The 20,796-nt window shown below is 37.6% G+C and overlaps 1 protein-coding gene across 3 annotated transcripts in view; it reads left to right on the forward strand.

The window, feature by feature from the left end:
• The window catches only part of LOC124158845 (otoferlin-like), a 118,093-nt gene that overhangs the window by 50,180 nt on the left and 47,117 nt on the right, over window positions 1–20,796 (forward strand). For all 3 annotated transcript variants that reach the window (XM_046534219.1, XM_046534218.1, XM_046534220.1), the window contains exons 3-7: window positions 5,792–6,004; window positions 6,448–6,800; window positions 11,444–11,731; window positions 13,153–13,348; window positions 19,385–19,447. In XM_046534219.1, coding sequence (XP_046390175.1) covers window positions 5,792–6,004; window positions 6,448–6,800; window positions 11,444–11,731; window positions 13,153–13,348; window positions 19,385–19,447 — 1,113 coding nt within the window. The remainder of the gene's footprint in view (window positions 1–5,791; window positions 6,005–6,447; window positions 6,801–11,443; window positions 11,732–13,152; window positions 13,349–19,384; window positions 19,448–20,796) is intronic.

Below are 20,796 nucleotides of genomic sequence, written 5' to 3' on the forward strand. Positions count from 1 at the left end.
ACAAGATTGAACTTGCTTTCACTCAATAGATGTAACCAATCATTCAGATATGAACTTTTCACTGTTATGAATGCTAAGTAGAATGGAACTTCATTTTTTATCCCCATGAAGGTATGCAATCTTGGTGTAAAAGAGTCGAAAACATGCCTAAATTTGACATGCCTTAAAACAAAAAGTATAAAAATACTACCTTTTTTTTATTTTTTTAATTGAAAGCAGAACATTTAAACTACCCCCTGAGAAATTTTAAAGAAAATAAAAGGTGGCCTTTTTTTCGTAATAAATTGTTAAATAATGACTAATTTTTATTGTTTAAACAAGTCCTATTTGTTTATTATTGCTTTAAATGACTTTCAAGTTATGCCATAATGTGCATGAATGAATTCTCTTCAAAATGAAACAATAACCACTGCATTACAGGCCATGGTTCCTTAGTAATCAGCATTTATGTGATTTTTCATTTTTTACTGTGAGGCCTGACACTGCAATGTTCAAAGGAAGGTAACTTTATGACGGTTCGGTTCTGAGCTGAGATAAAGGCATCATTATTCATCATAAGGATACTGCTTTCACATATATAAATTTCAGAGAAATCGGTGATGGTCACCAGACACCCCTCTGCCGATTTGAAATGAAATCCCCCAACAGTCAACAAAGGAAATTTCGAAAAAATCAGTTCTAAGTGTAAAAATTGACAAGTTATTCACATTGAAAATTCGAAGTACTAATTTGATGTGAGAATTTAATTCGCAATAACTTAAAACCAATGTGTACAAACCTAAAGACTAAAATACCCCTTCAACAAATATGATTACATTTTGAAGGAAGCTAAACTTATGACTCGACAGCGAATTTAAAAAATGGAAATAACTTTAAATGACTCAATAAATAGTTAAGCCGGGAAGTTTTTCTTCATAATCCTCCCACCATACAGTGATAAAATGCGTCAAGCATAAAAATAAAATTAAGTTTAAGCATATGCAACGTTTTTCAATCCACAGAAGATGGATTGAAAAGATGATTGACTGAGCTGTCTCAGGAAGTGTAAGAAGGTTGAAAATATTAAGAATACGCTTCACTTAAAATAAAAATTGTTGCAATGCGCAACACTTCTACTTACCCAGATTCTGGTGAAGGAAGAAAAAAGAGAACTTCAGCGGTTGATAAACTTTTGTTGGAGAAGTTTCGAAAAAAACAACACTACAAATTTCGTTGTAACGGTAGATGATTACGCAGGTGCTGGTGAAACAGGTAAAAGAAGAGCTTTAGAGGTTGATAAACTTCGGCAGGATCAATTTCGCTAACGATGAACACAACACAGTTAACGTAACATCAATCGTTGCAGCAGGTGGTCGTCGAAGTAGTTAAGGGACGCATGTGTGTATCGATGGAAATCGACTATTGGTGGAATCGACCATCGATGGTATCCCAAATCGATAGGTCGAAATCGCGGGCGGGAGTCAATCTTGGCATTCAAAAAATTAAGTTTCGCCTTACGACTTGAGGAATAAATCCCACTGAGAAATATATCTTTTTTGTGTCATCGCCTCAGTAGATTAAAAATCACGAGTGAAATCACATTTTGAAAAGCATTCTTCTTTATGAAACGAGGGAAACTTTTCATGGCAGGATTTATTACATCTTAAGGGAATTGATTGATCTTTGAATAAATCTGCATTTCATAGCAACCCAGGCGGACAGCGTTCTTGGATGTTCCGAACAGAAATGATAAAACAAACGTGGTAGGCATTTTCTCGGGCGTTCACCTGCGTTCCAACACAGCCCAGTTGGATAGCGCTCATGAGTGTTCCAGAACAGAAAGGCGCAAACACCGTTATAGGTAGGTGTTCTACTGTGTTCCTATAGTGCATTTCTGGAACAGCGTTTGCGAACGTGCAAAAAAAGAGGAACCCCCTGCTCCGTACCACTAGAAAGAAGTCTCTCTTGGGGCTCAGTACAGCAGTCATACTAATTGTAAGACGAAAACTCCCCCGTCTCGAAAGGGTCAAAAAGTTATTCTTATTTTGTTGTAATATCATTTAGTAACACCTGTGACTCAGTTATTACATACACAAAAGCCTATTGTCAAAAAATAGTCCGCGAATATCCCACAATGGTTTCCAATGTCCGTGGGCGAAATAGGAATATAGGGGATCAAAATAGGATATTCCAGGAATATCCCGTAATGGTTCGCAATAACCCTTGGACGAAATAGGAATATTGGGGATCAAAATGGGATATTCCTGGAATATTCTCTGCTGTGTGGGTAGTCCAGTAAATGAACTATCTGGCATGAATCCATGAAAATGGTTTATGTATATTGGACGTAAATATATGCCCTAGTAGCACAAAAAGGATTATATCTAGATATAATACGTATCATTGTATACACTGTATACAGATTATATCTGTATAAAATCTATGCAAATGTCCTCTACCACGCATATAATATCTAGATATTATACGTATTATATCTGCTGCAATAATATGGATTATATACAGATTAAATATGCGACATAATATAACCCTCCATAATATATATTCAAAATATAATCCATAATATAATAAAATAATATATATTAACCCTCCATATACCTACGAGATAATAGAGAGAGACTATACTTGCCACAAAGAACTATTAACAATGTGAATTCGCGAGAAAAATAATATTTTCAACTAAATATGTCTGAAAGGATTGTACTTCCACTATGCCAGCAAAAGCAAAGATCAATCTAAACCTCAACTACTAGTCCAACCTCAGCTACTAAAACGTACCAGTCCCAGGCGGATATGTATTTGAAATATTGTTTGGGATGAGCAAAAGTTTCAATGTCACTTCAGTAGATGTATCAATCTAATAAAAATTTGAATGTCCTGCCAAACAACCAGCATAAAAATATGTATAAAGAATATGATATCTCTTAAATCACATCTCAGCTCTTACCATGCATGAGGACATCACCATAATGAATTTTAGTGGCAGGAAAGAAAAAAAACAATTAAAATACAGATATTTTTTATTTTCATTATTCAATCACAATAATAGCTGCAATCCTCTCTTGTTACCATGAAATACTTTGCTGAAACAAATACTGTCATTCTCTTTTGAACAAAAATTATTTTTAAGTGCATTGACAGAAGCCATACTATCTTCAATAGTTTCTCCAACGAATGTCTATTGTCACATCATCCACTTAAAAAAATCCACATCTACCATAGTTCTATACGTCACTTATACCACTGTCTTTCTGTCTTCTGAATGATAGTTTGGTAACTGAAGAAATGGCACCTTCCTCCAGTCTCGGCACCTTTAATTCAACACGAATTACCTCCTCATCTTCTCGTGCAAGGCCACAGATTCTTTTCTGATATCAATCGATGTGAAGTGCAGCTCACACACCTAAAATTAATAAATAAGAAAATACCAAGTAAATTACTTAGTCATTTCATTTTCAATTTAAGGCATTTCTGAATGAGAAATATATCTAATGACTTGGCTGGTAAATACAGGAGATAACTATATATATACCTCAATGATTTTTTTATAAAAAACTAGATATAAGCATAAGATAATTTGAGATGATAAAAGCCGGACACAGTTAAATTCCGGTTCATTGCATCACTCACGATTGTAAGATAAAAACGCATATTTCCATTCACGGCGGTTCATACACACTTAGTATATAAGTTTCTGACGAGACTCAATGAATTTCTCAGCATTGCTTTCCATGCAAATTATTAAGTGAGTATCGCTGGTCTTGCGAAATGATACATAAGCTCAAATTAATTCGAAAGCATGAATACCTTAAAAGGTATGTGCTTTCCCCCGTAATATACGGTACTATACCGCAATGCCAAAAATACAATGACTCAGGAAGCCCCATCGAAAATACCCTAGTATATAACTTAGGGCGTAAATAATTCACACAGCTTTTCAAATCTAAGTTAAATAAGTATTTTTAACTGAGTACTGAGTTTCAGACGCATAACACACCAAAGGGCAAGCTAAGAAGTAATATTCGATACCATAAACTTGGCTGCTAAATTATAATTACCACTAACTCCTTCAACCACACGTCTACTGAACGAAATAATACAAAAAACAACTAAAATAAAAGAAATTTCAGTCGAATTGCCGCTACAATATTTTAAATCACCACTTTTAGTATTGGAGACATTCATCAACATCCCCAAGCCACATCTAGCTAGAAATTACATCCAAATAATTACAGCGTGAAAGGGTACATACCTTACTGTTTTTCGTGGAGGTGAAATTGTCTCTTCTGATCGCCCGAATCCACTTGATCTCCAACTCAAGATATTTTGGAAAGCTAAAAACAAACTTTGAGTCCACTCCTGGAGTTTTCTTCGCACCCCGGTACTGAACACATGAAAGGCGTTTTTAACAAAAATGTCCCACAAACACACGTTTCTTAAGCCCAGCGAATGAAATTCAAGAATAAAGGAAAATTAACTATCCTTAGAAACTTCAATTTTCAACAACTTACACCACAAAAAACCCTAAAAAGTGGTGAAACGTAACGTATATTCACTCGTAAACAACGTAGGAGTTTCAAGGATATCACTACTTCGCTCAAAGATGCTCTTATGAGTGGACTCATTAAAACCGATAATGTGCAACTAGGCAATTATTAGTTTTCAGAGTGAATATTAATCCACAAATATAATTTTCCTCGGCAGTGTACTCTCCTATATGTTACATTAATATTTTTGGTCGCTAATATGAACTCAAAGGTTTATGCATTATACCGGTATGGATACACCAATATACATAATGTAAATCCCTACATATAATAACGCTGTAATACAGCAATAATACGTTACAAAATACATTATGTATAGTATACATCAATTTCCTTCGTAAATACATTATGTACGCGAGTTCTTGTGCTGTGTGCGGATGTTTGAAAGAGAAGCAGAGATTTTAAAATATATGATAAATATATATATATAATACAGATATGTGTATCTGTATATGATGTATACCAGAATCTTTAAAATATACAATTAATATCCTTATGGTGTAACCATGGATCATCAGACATGTATAAAATATGTATTATATACAGATTTGCAAATATGTATACCGATGTATTTCGAAATCTTAAAAATATACAGATATAATCCTTTTTGTGCTACTAGGGTGTATATTTTACGTCAATTCTAAAAGTATATGGAATGTAAATAATTTACATTCAGTTTACATTAAATGCATCGATAAATGGGTCAGAAAATAGGTTTAAATCAATCACGTATTAAATAAGACAGCATTTTATGTTGACCTAAAATAAAAGTTAACAACATTTTCCATGTAAATATTTTCGAGTATATGATATGTAAATTTTACATATTTCAATATACTTTACATAGTTTACCAAGATTGACTTAAAAAATATGTATATAATACATCGTGTGCTGACTGGGTGCTCTCTCTTAAACATATGAATAATTATATACCGGAAATGGAATCAACCAAAAGAATAGACACGCATAAAAAAAGAGTGTGAGAACTTAATCGATTGAAAAATGAAGTTGGGATGTAACAATATGATTATACAAATATCAGTATGCAAATGCAGTTTTTCTATGGCAATTTCAAGAAAATATTGCATATTAAAACAATTTTTTGTGGTCGTATGGCCAACATATTGCTGAAAGTCTATGGAGCACAATTTGAAAATGGCATTTTGTAATACTCATGAAAATGAAACGTTTGTACTTAGTTTTCTGTCTAACAATTCCCTTGTTATCTGCTTTTGGCTTTTTCCAGCGCTTTGACTGGACCGTACTTCAACCCCTGGAGCCTCAAGAGACTCTGCGCATTGAGCTGATGTGCCGTGGCCGAGGTCTGCTGGGTGCCCGGCGCCTCGTTGGTGCCTACACGCTTGTGCTGCAGGGCCTAGTGACACCACTTGGGGCCACACACAAGCCACGGCTAGCGCTCACCGACACGATGCTTGACCTCAACAACCGGCCCCTCCAGGTATGGGTGTATTGAATGGTGTAAGGACACAGATTCAGGTGTGGGGCTAGGATGAAGTCATGAAGCAGCTCCCAAGCAAACCATTTGGAATGGATGACTTATGCTGCAAATATCACCACTTCTTCCTCACTCCTCAGCCTTGTGCATGGACCTCTTGTGTTTGTTGTTGTTTCTTTTCTTCAATGAAAAGTTCTCCCTCAGTGATTAAATAAGTCAGATTTCTTATGATATTACCAACTCATGGATACTGGGTGGCAACTTTGGCATTTCCTTATTTTTTCTTAGAATTTTTTTAAAATTTGTCCCTTCCTTCCAAATGTGGAATCCTTATAATGAATTGCTATTTTGAGTGAATGTCTCTATTGCTTAAAGCATTGGTGAGTACAGCACATGCCTGTCCCAGAGTGGCATTTTGTTCTTGTGCATCTCTCTTTCTCTTGTAGACGACCATCACCTTTGAGGTGTGCTACTCAGCCCCCAGACCTCCACCTCCCCTGGTGCAGCCACCCCCACCCCTGGAGGCCCCTTCACCCGAGGGTGGCACCTTGGCACCGCCTCCCTCTGCCTCAACAGAAGCACCCACAGAGTCCTCATGGCCAGGTGATGACGAGGATGAGAGACGAATGCTATCGGACATAGAGCGCAACATCGCCAACCTGGAGAGGTCGTTGTCAAAGGGGCAGGAGGGGGGTGGTGGGGGACAGGGAGGCTGGCTGCCCCTGCGTCCTCGGCCTCCCCCTGGGGGTAGCCTCAGTGCCCCCGAAAACAGCCCGCCCCCACCAGCCCCAAGGAAAAGGTGCGTAAGGCAAACTCATACTCACATTTAAATGTATGACTAGTTTTGATGCAGCGGTGTCCTGAAATGATAAAAACTTTCTTTCATTCCACCAATTAGATTGAGGGCATGACTAGTTTTGATGCGAGGTGTATCTGATGATGACACTGCTGTGTCGAAACTAGTCATATCTTTAAATAAATTGTTGGAATTGAACTGTTTTTTTTCTTACTCACATTATGATCCTACAATTACTATTGCATTAGCAAGTGGAAGTAGTCATGTGCATGGTCAGTCATAAGATGCAGTTTGGATTTCTGCCATTTAGGATGATACCGCTCTGTGACATCAGTGACAACAGAAATGCAAAGCTCATAGACAAAGCTCTCTGCTTGAGAGAATTAGGGACTGTTGAATCATTAGTGTTGCGGCGAAGTCTGTGAATAAAGATGTATTTAAACTATTAAATGTTTACTGAAGCCATTATTGCATGTTATTCATGGAAATAAGCCAGCAATGTAATTCAGGGTTGCCTGCAAGTGCACATTTAGAGTAAAAATTCCTCAGAGGGAAAATCTGCCATCTTGGCCTTTTTAAAAGCCAAGAAAACTCTGTGAAGGGAAGGAAAGATGTGTTGGTAGCTTAAGTGTTTCAGAACCTGGCACAAATTCTGCAGATCTGGGTTTGAATCCAGTTACAGGAAAATAATCTTTCACCATCAAAACTCTAATGGAGAACATGCATGAATTTTTTTTATTTCACAGTCGGATAGAAAATTATTTTCTGAATTCAACAAAGTAAACCGCATGTAAATCTGAGTTTTCCTTCGTGAGATATTCAATGATAAATATAACAAATTTTAAAGCACGCCAAAACTCCCTCGCCCCCCAAGCCACTGCCGACGAAGTCTCGATAATATTATAGGTTATGACATCACACGAAGCAATTGTTGTGATTATTTGTAATAGTTGCTAGCAGTTGTGAGAGCTTTGTTTGTGAGACGTGTTGATTATTTTCAATTTAAAGCAAAAGATCCAAAAATAGAGGCTTGGAAGCCCTCATATTTTGTATTATTTATAAATTAACATCTGAGTAAGTGCGTATAAGATATAAAATTGGAGCAGTTAAACCAAAAATTTTATAATGCCTTAATAACACCATTGTATAGGAGTCTGAGCAACGGCCATTGGAAGGGGGATACATTAATTGTAAGCTGATGTTATCGATGGCATATTGTTCGTTTAAGTATGTAATTAGAACAATTTTGATGTTTACTAATGTCTGCTATGCTATTATATACAATAAATTAATCCATTTATTAGTAGGTACCGGAGGATTCGTCTTTTAGGACTGGCTGTGCATGTATTATGAGGTGAATTCCAGTCAATGCAACTTTTGCTCGCTGATTGGAGACATCTAGGAACATTTTTCATGCCAAAATAGTGTTATTTTCAATGTGACATCTCCCGTTAAGCTTGGTACTGCTAATAATCACAGTGCCAGTGGTTGTAATGCATAAAGTTTGACAAGGTTGAAAAATATCGGCCAAGAGTTATCAGTGTACCATCATGATTGAATTGTAAAAAGTGCTATTACGCTATCGATAAATGTCTAACAGTAGTGTAAAAATAATCAGTGGCGTGTTCACCTCCATTTTTCACCGTAGATATGACATTTCACGATCAAGCTAGCAAGATCAAAACTGTGTGTGAAGTTTGTTATTCTATTATTTCAACGAATAGTAGTGAGAAAAGTCACGTGTGTCACTTGCTTGGGCTAATTTAAGGCTTTAAATCAGTGAATAAGTAGTTGTTTTTATCATAACGAGCTCTGTTATTGTAAGGTGTATGTGATGAATATAAGAATGGTAGTGACTTCCAGTTTTTGATAATTGTATTTGCCTATTTTCCCACTAAATTTTTATGGTATATGCTAATATATTGTTTATGGGTTTACCTATATTATTGAAAAAGGTTGTAGCTTGTGTGTGTGTGTGGAACCAATTCGCGATTTCACATGTGGATTGTGTGCAGACTGTTTTGCTGTGAATTCGTACCGTGGGGCGGATAGGACTACCTTCTCCACTAATGCGGCGTTGCCAAATTCAACAGCACAGCTCGCAAGCTTATGATCGTTATCCTCTAGTATTACAAGTTTCTCTTACATCTCGATTTTCCGCCGACGTGTAGCAATAATTTGTCCTAACAAATTCCATGAGGGTTGTGGCATCAATTTTTGGTGTCCTAAAAAAGGCTGGTGTCCTAACACCCCCTGCCACATGCCTTTTAGGCAGCTTGCGGGGTATTATGTAGATGTAGATGAATTTCAGGTGTACTATTCGAACAAGCGGCATTGGTATCATCCATTTTTCTGATAACTAAAAAATACAAAGTGAAATGCTTGTACTTCATCATCCCGATGTCACATTTTTAATATCCCAAGTAATAATCGTGGCACAATAGCAACAGGAAAACTTGCCCAAGAATAACAGAACAAAATAAAGTGATGATGAGTGGCTAAACACTCCCTCAAAACAAATTTTACGCCATGCGCTTAGCTTATTTCCCAACACCCCACGGTTGTTTAAGCACCTATGACGTCACGCAGGGCCTCGGCAACACTCGGGTGTCTTCGCGCAGTGGTCGGCTCAGAGAAATATTTCTCGATTTTAAAGTCAATTTTTATTTTTCTTTTGATGATGAATGGAGAAACTTTAGGTATTTTTGCAAGCTAATGTATCCATTTTACTTATTCAAAATAGTTTTTAGAGCAGTCGACGACGCATTCAAGTTCCCCATTACCAAATGTGTTGCTTTCCATTATCTATTAGTGCACCAAAGAGTTCAGTCATTTTGTTCTTGAGGGCAGCAAAGTTCTCAATCATCATAGCATGAATATATGCATAATTTGTGCAGCCTTGTGAATGATAGTAATATGAACATGGGATATCTCATTTTGGAATCCATCTCATTGTGTATTAGGGTTGTGGCTAGAACTGAACTTTCAGTGTTTTGTTCCAGTCAACACTGTCAACTAATGCTATTCTACTACTGGTATTATAGCATGAATGTTTGTTTGAATTATTCGTAGGGCACTAGTTTTATTCCTGCTTGCACCTACTACCTTACTTTATATCCAAGAGATAATAGCAAAATTGCAAAAAGTTGCAAAATTTGTTGAATAATTTAAATACCATTCTTATTGCTTATGAGCTTAAAATACACCTGTTTTTTGAGAGGAATATTGTCTCTACAATTGCTTATGACCAACTGAAGTGCTTTCTGGAACTCAAATCAAACTTTAGTATCTCCATTTGCAGTTTTCAAGTGAGCCATTTTGGAAATTTGACCAGATATTCCACCATTAAGTGAAGTAATTGATATCTTCATGAAACAAGGTTAAAATTGACCATTAACATTCGTCTAAAATGGGATTTCTAAAACCAAATAATTTGTGTATTATGAATACACTAATGGTGGGTAACAAATTGCAATCAATACCTTTCGTTTTCTTTGATGGAGGAGACTACCCTATTGCTTTTTAAGAAGAGAAGTTTTCTGTTGTGTTATGAAGTATTGCTTTGTGGTGAAAAAATGTAGATTTTTGTTGTGAGATAAATTCCATAAAGCAAAAACTGATGTAAGGTGAGTTAATGCATCAGAATCCCTGTTTGAGATGTCATGTAGTCATATCACCGTATCATTTTAAAATTTTGTCATTTTCAACGTTAATACAGATAATCAAGTCAAAATATGTAAGTTGAATGAAAATGAATTCACAGGTGGCTCAGTTTGCGGAAATAAATATTGTCAATTTTTAAAAATATGCATTTAAATTTTCTGTTCAACATCAAGGAATATCATGGAAGAAAGAAGAACTTTTCCAAGTATCGAAAATAAATACAGTAGATTCCGTTTAATGGGTCCACCGGTTACTTGGGGCAGATCTTGGAGAACAGAACCCAATAGAGGAACACCCCAGAGTATTCTCCACTTAATTGGGACAGCATGCCGCTTCATTGGGCCATGAGTCGGCGACATAGACTCTATACTCGTGACGAAATTAAAATTTTTTGTTTTCAGAATACATACTATTTTTTTTTTAATTTTTCCTCCTTTGATTTACTCTTATTTTTCACAAATGTTCCTATTCTTACCCTATTTTGAAAGTTCTTGTTGTTATACTATCCGCAAGAGGATAGGACTTTTCTTTAATAGGACTTAGTAAAAGACATTCATTCAGTGTCGCCCGAGGCTGTGAAAAATATTTTAATCTAAATTGTTATAATTCTTAAAAATCATAATAAATTAACTAAAATCGCTGATTTATTAATCAAATTAATAGTTTAATAAACCTATGTTGCATTATAAACATTCTTTAGTCTTATTTCTATCATTTCAATGTTTGTTTATGCCCATATACAGGATAGTTCGCCTAATTGGGACAGCCGCTTAATTGGGGCAAAGTGCACAAGTCCTGATACGTCCCAATTAACCGGAATCTACTATACCTTTGTTTTATTGCATTGTTATATTTGTTTTGTTCAGTTTCATTGTAGCCTCTTTAAAAATATTGTGACAGAAATGATGAGTGTCCCTGTAAGACCCATGTGCCAATGCTGCCAAGTCCATTGTTTAAGGCCTCTATCTCTCATTCATGTGCAGGAGCTCCACACTGCGAAGTGTACGCAGCCTTATGCGCCTCGGCAAGCAGCGCCCTCCATCTACACAGCCACCATCATCCTCAAGTGGCGGTGGGGATTCGGATCAGGAACAGCGGCGTCGGAGGCGCCTCGTACGCTGTGCATCGGAAGGTGGGGCTTTGGAGCCACCCCCTGCTGCTCCCCCACCCCCAGCCAGTATCCCTGCCAGGGGCAGCCAGTCTTCCCTTTCGTCTGACAACGAGAGCCTGCGGTCGCGACCCACGTCACCAGCCCTGCCATGCGCCCACAGGCAAGTCATGAAGAGAACCCAACTTCTTTTGATGTGTTTCACGCAAAGTGCTTCCCTCCTTAAGAATTTTTTTAATATTTCGCTTTTTAAAGATTACGGTGGTGCACTACTATAATCTGTCTTCTAGGTTCACAAATTCCTTTCAAGTAGGCCCGGAGGTTATTATTATGGTGTGTTCTCTTTGCCATTTGTTGACATTATCTCTTGGAAACTAACCACTGCATTAATTCAACTGTTGTGGGAGTTTAGTATCAGCTGACTTTGAAAACGATTGGATTAAAACTCTATTGTCAATATTTGGAATTATGATTATGATATCAATTGCATTCAATGATAAAAAATTACAGTGGAACCTCGATAAAACGACACCCCACGGTGCACCAATAAAGACTCGCTATAGCGAATTGTCGCTTTACCGGAGGTGGTGCAAATAATAGCCAATATACCTCATATTACTCCTTTATTTTTATTTTCTCGCTTAGATGTGTTTGGTGTTTTTTTGGCCATGGTGTGTTCCATCAAATGCTTTCTATTCATGCAACTCATGGACGTGCGGGTATGCTGACGACTGCTTTCTGCCGCCCGAGGAACAAAAGAAGATCAAGCATTCGCAAATGCTAATGCCACAATATTTTCACCAAAATTAACTACGTCTTTATCGAACGACAGTTTATCACATAAATTTGAGACTGAGCACTCCATTAACTTCCTTTCTAACAGATCGCTAGCAATTACAGAGATTAAGGAGTCTTGGTGTAAGTTTTTCCGGCGGTGAAACCCTCGCTATGGCGAGAGCCAACACCAAAAGGGCCTCGTAAAAACGAAATATTTAACATGCTTATTATAGGATCAATTGACGGTGCATCGGCTATCTCTCGTAATAGCGGGGGTTTCGCTATAGCCCGTACTCGCTTTAATGAGGTTCCACTGTACCTCATTTGTAGAATGGATTTATCTTCTCTCCTTTGCATTTGAAAGAGATTCATGCATAATCAGACTTGTAATCTTGTGGTGCAGATTTGTTTTTTAGAATCTCTATGAACTTGAGGTAAATGCAGTGGTAAGTGCAGTGGAACTTGAGGTAAATGCAGTGGTGGATTAAATAGGGTCAGCCCCCCCTTCCACTAACTTCTGGTAAATTGAAAAGATGGTCATCTTTAAGGTGAATCTCCATTGAAAATTTGAATTTCTCAAGCTAAACAAACAATGTTTAAAAACGATGTGCTCATAATGTCTTTCTGGTAACTTGTTGTATATATGTATAATTACAATGGATTGTCTTGAATCCTTAGATGCTGCTGGCAAAAGGATCACGTTTTTGTGTGTATGTATTAGCAGCATAGATAGTTAGTGAATAGAATTTGGTGTGTGCACTGTTATTTCCAGGCACTGATCAATGCACCCTTTTGTATGCTAAATAGGCAAAATAGGAACCAGCCCATGGCAGGGCTAACTCCACCGGCGCTCAAGGCGCAAGACTTCCAAGTGTGCGTGACTGTGATCGAGGCGCGGCAACTGGCCGGCCTCAATATGGACCCAGTGGTGTGTGTTCAAATAGGGGACCAAAGGAAGTACACCAGTGTTAAGGAGAGCACCAACTGCCCCTATTACAATGAGGTGAGTAACAGTTATAATAATGCCAATTGCTCCAAGAAAGAATATGTCAAAAAAATTACAAAAAATAATAATTAGAAGAGCTTTAGGTAATTTATCTTTGTCCAGATTATGATGAATTTGACAGGGTTCCCACTCAACCGTGAAAACCTTAAAACCGTGAATTAGCCGTGAATTTCCTCTACCGTGAAAAAACCGGGAAATAGCCGTGAATTTCATCTTAAAACCTTAAAAATCTCTAAATCTTGATAATAATACCTTCCCAGAAATTTTCATCTTCGTTCGTAGCTAGCGCACTTCTATTCATTGTGGCGAGCATCGTCGCATGCGGCCGCATGGGTCAGAAAAGCGTGGGAACGAATGTTGCCTGAAGAAAAAAACATCTTTCCCCAGCGCAGGCCTTTTCTCTCCCCCTCCTGAAATATGACACCACTTCTCATCAGCTTGTTTACTTTCCTCAAATGGCTTGGTTTCCCCTCCCTTGGTCACTGCTTAGTCCCCCTTCCACCCAATTAGCCTTCCCACTGGCTGCAGCGACCACTTTCGAAACTAAATCTAGATGGCCATTGTGTCGAAAAATTTGAACGTTTATTCAACACCCTCAATCCTATGACTGGAAGACCGCTAGCCTTGACAACCTGCCATGCGCTGTGGACACTACGCTCCCTGCGTTTGAACCGGGTGACAGCGAGCTTTCGGCGTGACGTTACTAATTCTCGCGCATTGCGGCCCTGAAAACGAGAGAAGATTTCCGCTTATGGCAACACAGCATTACACGATTGTCGCATGCGTCGACCTGGAACTTGCCAGTTTTACGTCGCAACCGGAAAGTTTGTGTGGAGTTATTTACTGTCGGTGGTGATCCAGTTCCTCCGCTTTGTGATATCTAAGGTAATACTGTTTGTTTGTGACGTTAAAGCCTCAATGCCGTCGCGATATAAACTGCTACATAGTCTCACGAATACAAGGATCAAGAACTTTGCTATTTCCTTGATCCTTGTATTCGTGATATTATGGATTTCCACCAAGTTACGCCCTCTACGATTAATTATGCTACATAGTCGTTCCATTTTTCCCAGAGCAACGGTAAGAAGGGAACATAATTTGCCTCTGATTAGAGAGATTGATTCAGTTTTGGTTTCAGAGTATATATATATATGATAGCAGAGAAAAGAAGTCATTACACTGCCGCTTTCAAAAGAAAGTTATACGGTGGAACCTCGATCTATCGTTCCCGCATTGATCGTTCGCCATTTCTGGTCCCAAATAAAGTTCCTTATAGACAATTTAATTTTTTCCCGCATCTATCGTTCCCCGAAGTATCGTTTCTCGCATTGATCGTTTGAAAATCGCGGTTCCGACGCAGAATTTTCCCGCATCCATCGTTTGACGAAAATGAGACGAAATAAATACAATGTGTAATTTATGGCTAATAACGACAAGCACGTAGTTGGAATCCTCCCCAAGAGATGGAACTACCATTGGGAGAAGCTCAGTGCCGTGGGAAAGTAACATTAGCGCATTTCCCAAGAACCTTTATCCCCCTCCATTCACCATTCGCCTCCCCCCTTCTGACGCTTTCCTCTTCTTCAAAATAAAAACAGGTCCCAACTCGCGCAGGGATCTTATTACGAAGACCTTAGCTTCGAAAAAAATATCGAGTTACACGAGAACAATAGAAACGTGTTTCGCGCTCCCCCCTCCTCTCACCAACTGACCTTTTTCAGCCTAACTGCTTCGAAGTTCCCAGTTTATGGAGGTCAACTGCTGCATGAATCACCTATTAGCCCAAAAGGTGTCTAACAATGATATTCGGTAATTGCTATTATGCTTTTATTAGATTGAAATGTTAGTAATTTGCACGTTAAAAAAAACGAGACCACACATGACGTATTTTAAGCAAGGAAATAGATGGAAAAATACGATGGTGATTTTTGGCGAAACGCGATATCCTCGTAGCTGAGCTTACGGCAGTTAATTCGGCATTTTGTTCCGAAAACATCATACCAGGTTGTTATCAGTTATCAATTTACGAGCTATACTACTACTAGTAGTCTCACTTGTCAGAGTTACTGACGAAGGGATATCTTCTCAGGATTTTTGTTTCTCCCTACTAACAATCCGAATTCATCTGATCATGTGGCGCTATGCTAATTAGAAAAGAATGGGCATCTTTAGGGTAAAAAATTTCATGGCGCAGTCATATGGTCACGCTTCGCCCTCTGCAGTGTGCTCTGCGTACCCCCGTACGCGATAGCATCAGTTCCGAACTTCACCTCGTACGAGTGGTTCCCTACTTTCCGGGGTGGCTGGACTTCGAACCACCGAGTGTTTTCCATGTGGGTTTAATAAAGTCATTTTCACTAGTTTAATTTTAGTCGTCTTCCAACCATGGCCCCTCCGAAGAAACTATTGAGAACTTTAAGAGATGGACTGAAAATAATTGAACATGAAGAAAAGAATCCGGGCTAGATGCGCGTGAATATTGCAGAGCGCCTTGGGTTGTCCGCTAGCACATGACGGTAGGGGTGGGGGTAGAGTGAGCTACCTGGAGAAAACAAGTAGAGATATGAAGGCGAAGATCCAGGTGGGCGTGCCGCTGACGATTAACGCAACATTGCTCACGCTTTACACACTACCTCAATTGTATTAAAAATATATTCATTAGACAGGAACAATTCAAGTAATTGACTATTTTTGGCCTTCGTGATCCATCTCACAACCAGTCACTGCACCGGCGAATGCGGTTGTTTTAGGCACAACATGCACATTGATCTCGTGAATACGTGTACTGGAAATGGTGTTTGATGGATAAGAATTTTTACATCTGACTGAAATCCATAATAGCAGTGTAAATGCCGAGTGGAGAGGAAACATTCAGAATTTTGAAAGATATATGGGTCGAATCAACAATATGACGTATGTGTCTTGATAAAGTGCTACTATTCCTGTTATTATCTAAAATATTGTTTTGAAACCTTTAATGAATTTCTTAATCACTCGCCAAAATCCCGCGTTTCCTGGGACATAGGCAATCTAGCAAAAAAAATTAAGCATTGATCGTTTTTCCGCATTCATTTTATAATCGTATCGTTATTAATAAAGAAAAATTGTCCCCTAGTGGAGTTCCAAAAAAGGAGGGTAGTCTTAGAATCGTGTTCGTCTTAGATTCGTGCTAATACGGTGTATGAAATTGTTTTTCGATTTATTAGGTTCTATTAACAATTTTCAGAAAATATTTTCCGCTGAATAAGAAAGATTCAATTTATTATATTCTATAAACAATTTAAATAAAATATTTTCCGTTAAATAAGAAATATTGGGGTGGGGGAAATTCGGTTACTGTGCAGTAATAACAACGTGTGCAAAAAACAATCTCTCAGCGAGGAATTAAAAAAGGACCTCGAGTGTCCGGACGGAAGAAGAAGAAGGGTATTCGGCGTCCGGGCAAGAGCGCGGTTGGGCTGGTCCTTTAGTCGGCCCTGAATTTTGCAAACGATAGATCACGTCATAACAGATATCACTTTTCATTGCGGCGCACAGTGGGCTGAAATCGAAAAAAGCTGGACAAAAGTCCAAAATGACGTTTTTTGAGATAGAGACTTCAAACTTGGCTTAAATACGTATAAATGATTACCAACTATAGATGTATGTGCCATTTTACATCAATACGATCCGTTACTGAGATACAGTGGCCCAAACATGACCAACTTTTTAAAAACACGCGCGGTCTCGTTTTTCTTCAGAAACCTTTGAATTTAAGCAGGTGGTGTTGCATTGGCGTGATTTTTATGGAATAAAAAACGCAATATTCCTATGAATTCATGTTTTGCCAATACTTTCCATGAATTTTGAAGATTTTGGTTCTCATGTGACTGGTTTTACAACGCAAAATGGCGGACCCGTTTTTCACGTGAAATTTGACATAAAGTAGACATTATCTTTCGTTTACGAAATATATAACTCAGGAAATTCACATCACGGTGTAAAGTAGAGATTTCTTAAGAATAGTAAGCAGAAATCTTGGAAAAAAATCTGCGACGAAGGTAATGAGAGCGATTTTTCGATTGCGAGTCAAGGCTGAGCTACACGCCGCGGTACCCTGAGGCTCGGTAACCGAGGTCGATGTTTCAAGTTTTTTGAAACTTTATTCTTGAAAATCGTCATTTTAAGCACAGAACCTAGTCATTAATGACCTAAAACACTATATTGATGACATTAGCAAGGATTTTGGATCGACCGAATTGACCATTTAACGCGTTACTCGGGTGGAAATGCTTGGGATTGGATATTTGTCGGAACCATTCCACGTATAAGAAACATGCTTCGGGTATTGAATTTGGGTTAAAAGATTGAGTTGGCATGCTAAAGAGAGAGAAAAACAAAATGTTTTCCCGAAATGCAACTACCGTTACCCTTTTCCATTTCCAACCTCGCCGTGGTGGGTCGCGCGTTTTATGACGACGCAGGTATTTAACAGATTCTTCCTCCTCCCGCGGCATTAGCATTCACGGCGTTTTTCGCGTACGTTAATTTTCTGTTGATATACGGCCAGTGATTTTCTTATTGTTGGCTTATTAACGGACCGTGAATTTAGCAAAATTGAGACCGTGAAATCCTTAAAAAAACCATGAAAACGTGAAAAATAACCATGAAAACCTGGAAAAAGCCGTGAATTTCATTGTTCAGGTAGAGTGGGAACCCTGTTTGAGTCACTGACTCTATGTTGTTACATTGAGAAATAAAAAGAATATGCATTCTGGCATTTCAGAATTCATTATTCTTTAATTTAAGTGTACCCGGAGTAGACTGGGTGATAACAATAGGGAGTCACTCGCAATGCACAAATTGTGCAAAAAATCCACAGAGAAAAACTGTGCCACAGTACACAATAAGAGTTAAATTGTATGCCTACAACTTACATAATGTGGAAGATTTAGTGTCTTGTAATTCCAAAAATTAAACTGCCTGTACATATGAAAGTTATACAGGTTGATCTTCTCAAATTAACAAAATTCACATCCACATTGTTGTGATTGTTAAATTTGATGTGGGTGGCAAAATAAGTGCAAGAACAATTGACACTGGTATATACAATAACTTATCAATCCTAGGCTAATTATAGTAGTCTTTTTAAGTTTATTGCTGCAGAATTTTAACAACAAATCCTATACTTTACTGCCTATGACACTGTGATAATCAGCAATAGATTCACAAATAACCCAGAGAGAGTTCATAATGAAAATAACCAATATGTGGCACAAATTCATGGAAATTTTCAAGCAAATAAGTATTTCCAGTGGCATTCAAATACAAGCACTGGGACAGTCTCCACTGAAGACTCAATACTTGGCTATTATGCTGCTAAAAAAGGGTTGATGAAGCGATGGTATGAAAACGGAAAGCAAACAATTGAATGAATGCATAGCATTGAGGCAATGAAAATAGACTTAAAATTGTGATGTATTTCCAATGGTTCTGACTTGGAAAGTTACATCGATGTTATTTAAGGTAAAATTTTTGACATCCATACTACTTCAATATCATATTCCTTGTTTTTACTCAAATACTTGTATTGTATATAACTCAAAACATGAGTGCTTTTGAGCCTGTTGGATATTTTGTTTTAAAAACACCAGCTCAATTCAAATGAGGTAAACAATCTTCTGTCATAATGGAAACTTTAGCACCCTGTTGTAATAAAGCTTATGGGCAGTAAGAGCATTTTGGATGGCTAGGCAATGTGGATAGAGTTCTATCATATGTGGTGAGAAGTTTGTAACAGGCCCTTCTATGTGTAGAAATGCCCAAGTGTGAGAAACTTCAAATGTTAAATTGGTGGAGAGGAGGGCTAATGATATTTCATTTTGAGCACTACCCTGATAAATCTATCTAGCAAGGTAATTGCTGGCATAATGCAGTAAAAATTAGCTTTCTATAAAACCATACATCAATTTAGAACTTATCTATGCATTGTAAATTGATGTCAAATTATCTAATGGTCATTTTCTGCCATTTATACTTTATTTTCTTTTTCAGTATTTTGTTTTCGATTTTCATATGCCTCCTGTGATGCTGTTTGATAAAATTATTACTCTATCAGTAAGTATAAATTCCTTTTCATTTTATCAGTTATTTAGAATGCATATTACTTTAATTCAAATGACTAAAGTTTTGCTACATCTAGTTATTACTATGTAATAGTCTCTATTTATTGTAATGACATTGGTATCCCTAAGGTTAAATCACGGTTTTAGGAGTATTGGCTGCGCAAGCTTTGTGAAATTTTCATGTGAATGAATGGTATAATATCATCAGGCCTCATATCTATTTTTCTGATTGGTTTAAATGTAGGAAACATGCATAATCATCCTGAGATATATCATATTTGTCTGAATATAGTCACCCCTTTTTTTCCAAAAATGCGAATGATAAAAGTAGAGGGGACTATATTCAGATGCATTTTTATAATTTTTCCCGAAACTGAAGCCTCGAAATTAGGGGGGGGACTATATTTGGAGAAATCCGGTATGACCTGCTTTCCTACCCGTTGGACCTCATACATTCCGTTGAGATATCGTTAGGGGTGGGTATACCTAATCAGAATTTTGTTGGAGACTTTGGGTTGGGCACATGACTAAAGGAAAGTGTACTTTTTTGAATTGAAGTGTGGAGCATGTTTTTTAAGTGGGGCATTATCAGGAAAATTGGTTCAGGGTGTTATCAGCAATTAGTGGCAGTGTTAGTAATGAATGATAAATCACAGTTTTTCACCAGAGTGCCTTGTTTTTCCATGTCTTTCTCAGAGAATATTTTAAAATTTGGAAAACATTTCCATCTTGTATTAACATTACCGATGTGATTTTTGTCCTAAATCAAATAATAAATTCTCTCACTTTTTTTGTATCAAACTTTTGAAATTCTAACATAAGCAGCAAAATTGTCATTTATAATTTTTCAGGCTTAACAACCGTATTATCAGGTAGAACATTAGTTATGATTTATAATGGCTTTTAAATATTGATGAGCAAATTTTATGCCCGTTTTTGTATCGATTAGTTGACAAAGGACAGAATTTCCAACAGTTGTCATAGTATGAAGTAATCAATCCTGAAGACCTGTAAAAACTTTTTTACCGTGTGTCTGCTTTGAGTAGCAACATGTATATGTCATAGAAGTCATTTTGACGGGTTTTTGGGCCAGTGACTTCATACTGCCGTGCTCAAATCTAAAGATTTAATGCTTAAGGGTTAATGGTGGCAGAAGCACAACTTGCGGCACACCTATTCACCATTACCATGTACACTTCACAAATAATTGATATGAAATGAACTCCTCAAGAGTCACTTCACTGCACTTCCTTCACACCGCAAAGAGGCAGATCTTTCAAGTATAAAACTGATTGTTTTTGGGAAAAAGCACACACAAGAAAAGATGATCCGGCAGTGTTG

The sequence above is a fragment of the Ischnura elegans genome, chromosome 5 (assembly GCF_921293095.1).
Source record: "Ischnura elegans chromosome 5, ioIscEleg1.1, whole genome shotgun sequence".
NCBI lineage: Eukaryota > Metazoa > Arthropoda > Insecta > Odonata > Coenagrionidae > Ischnura > Ischnura elegans.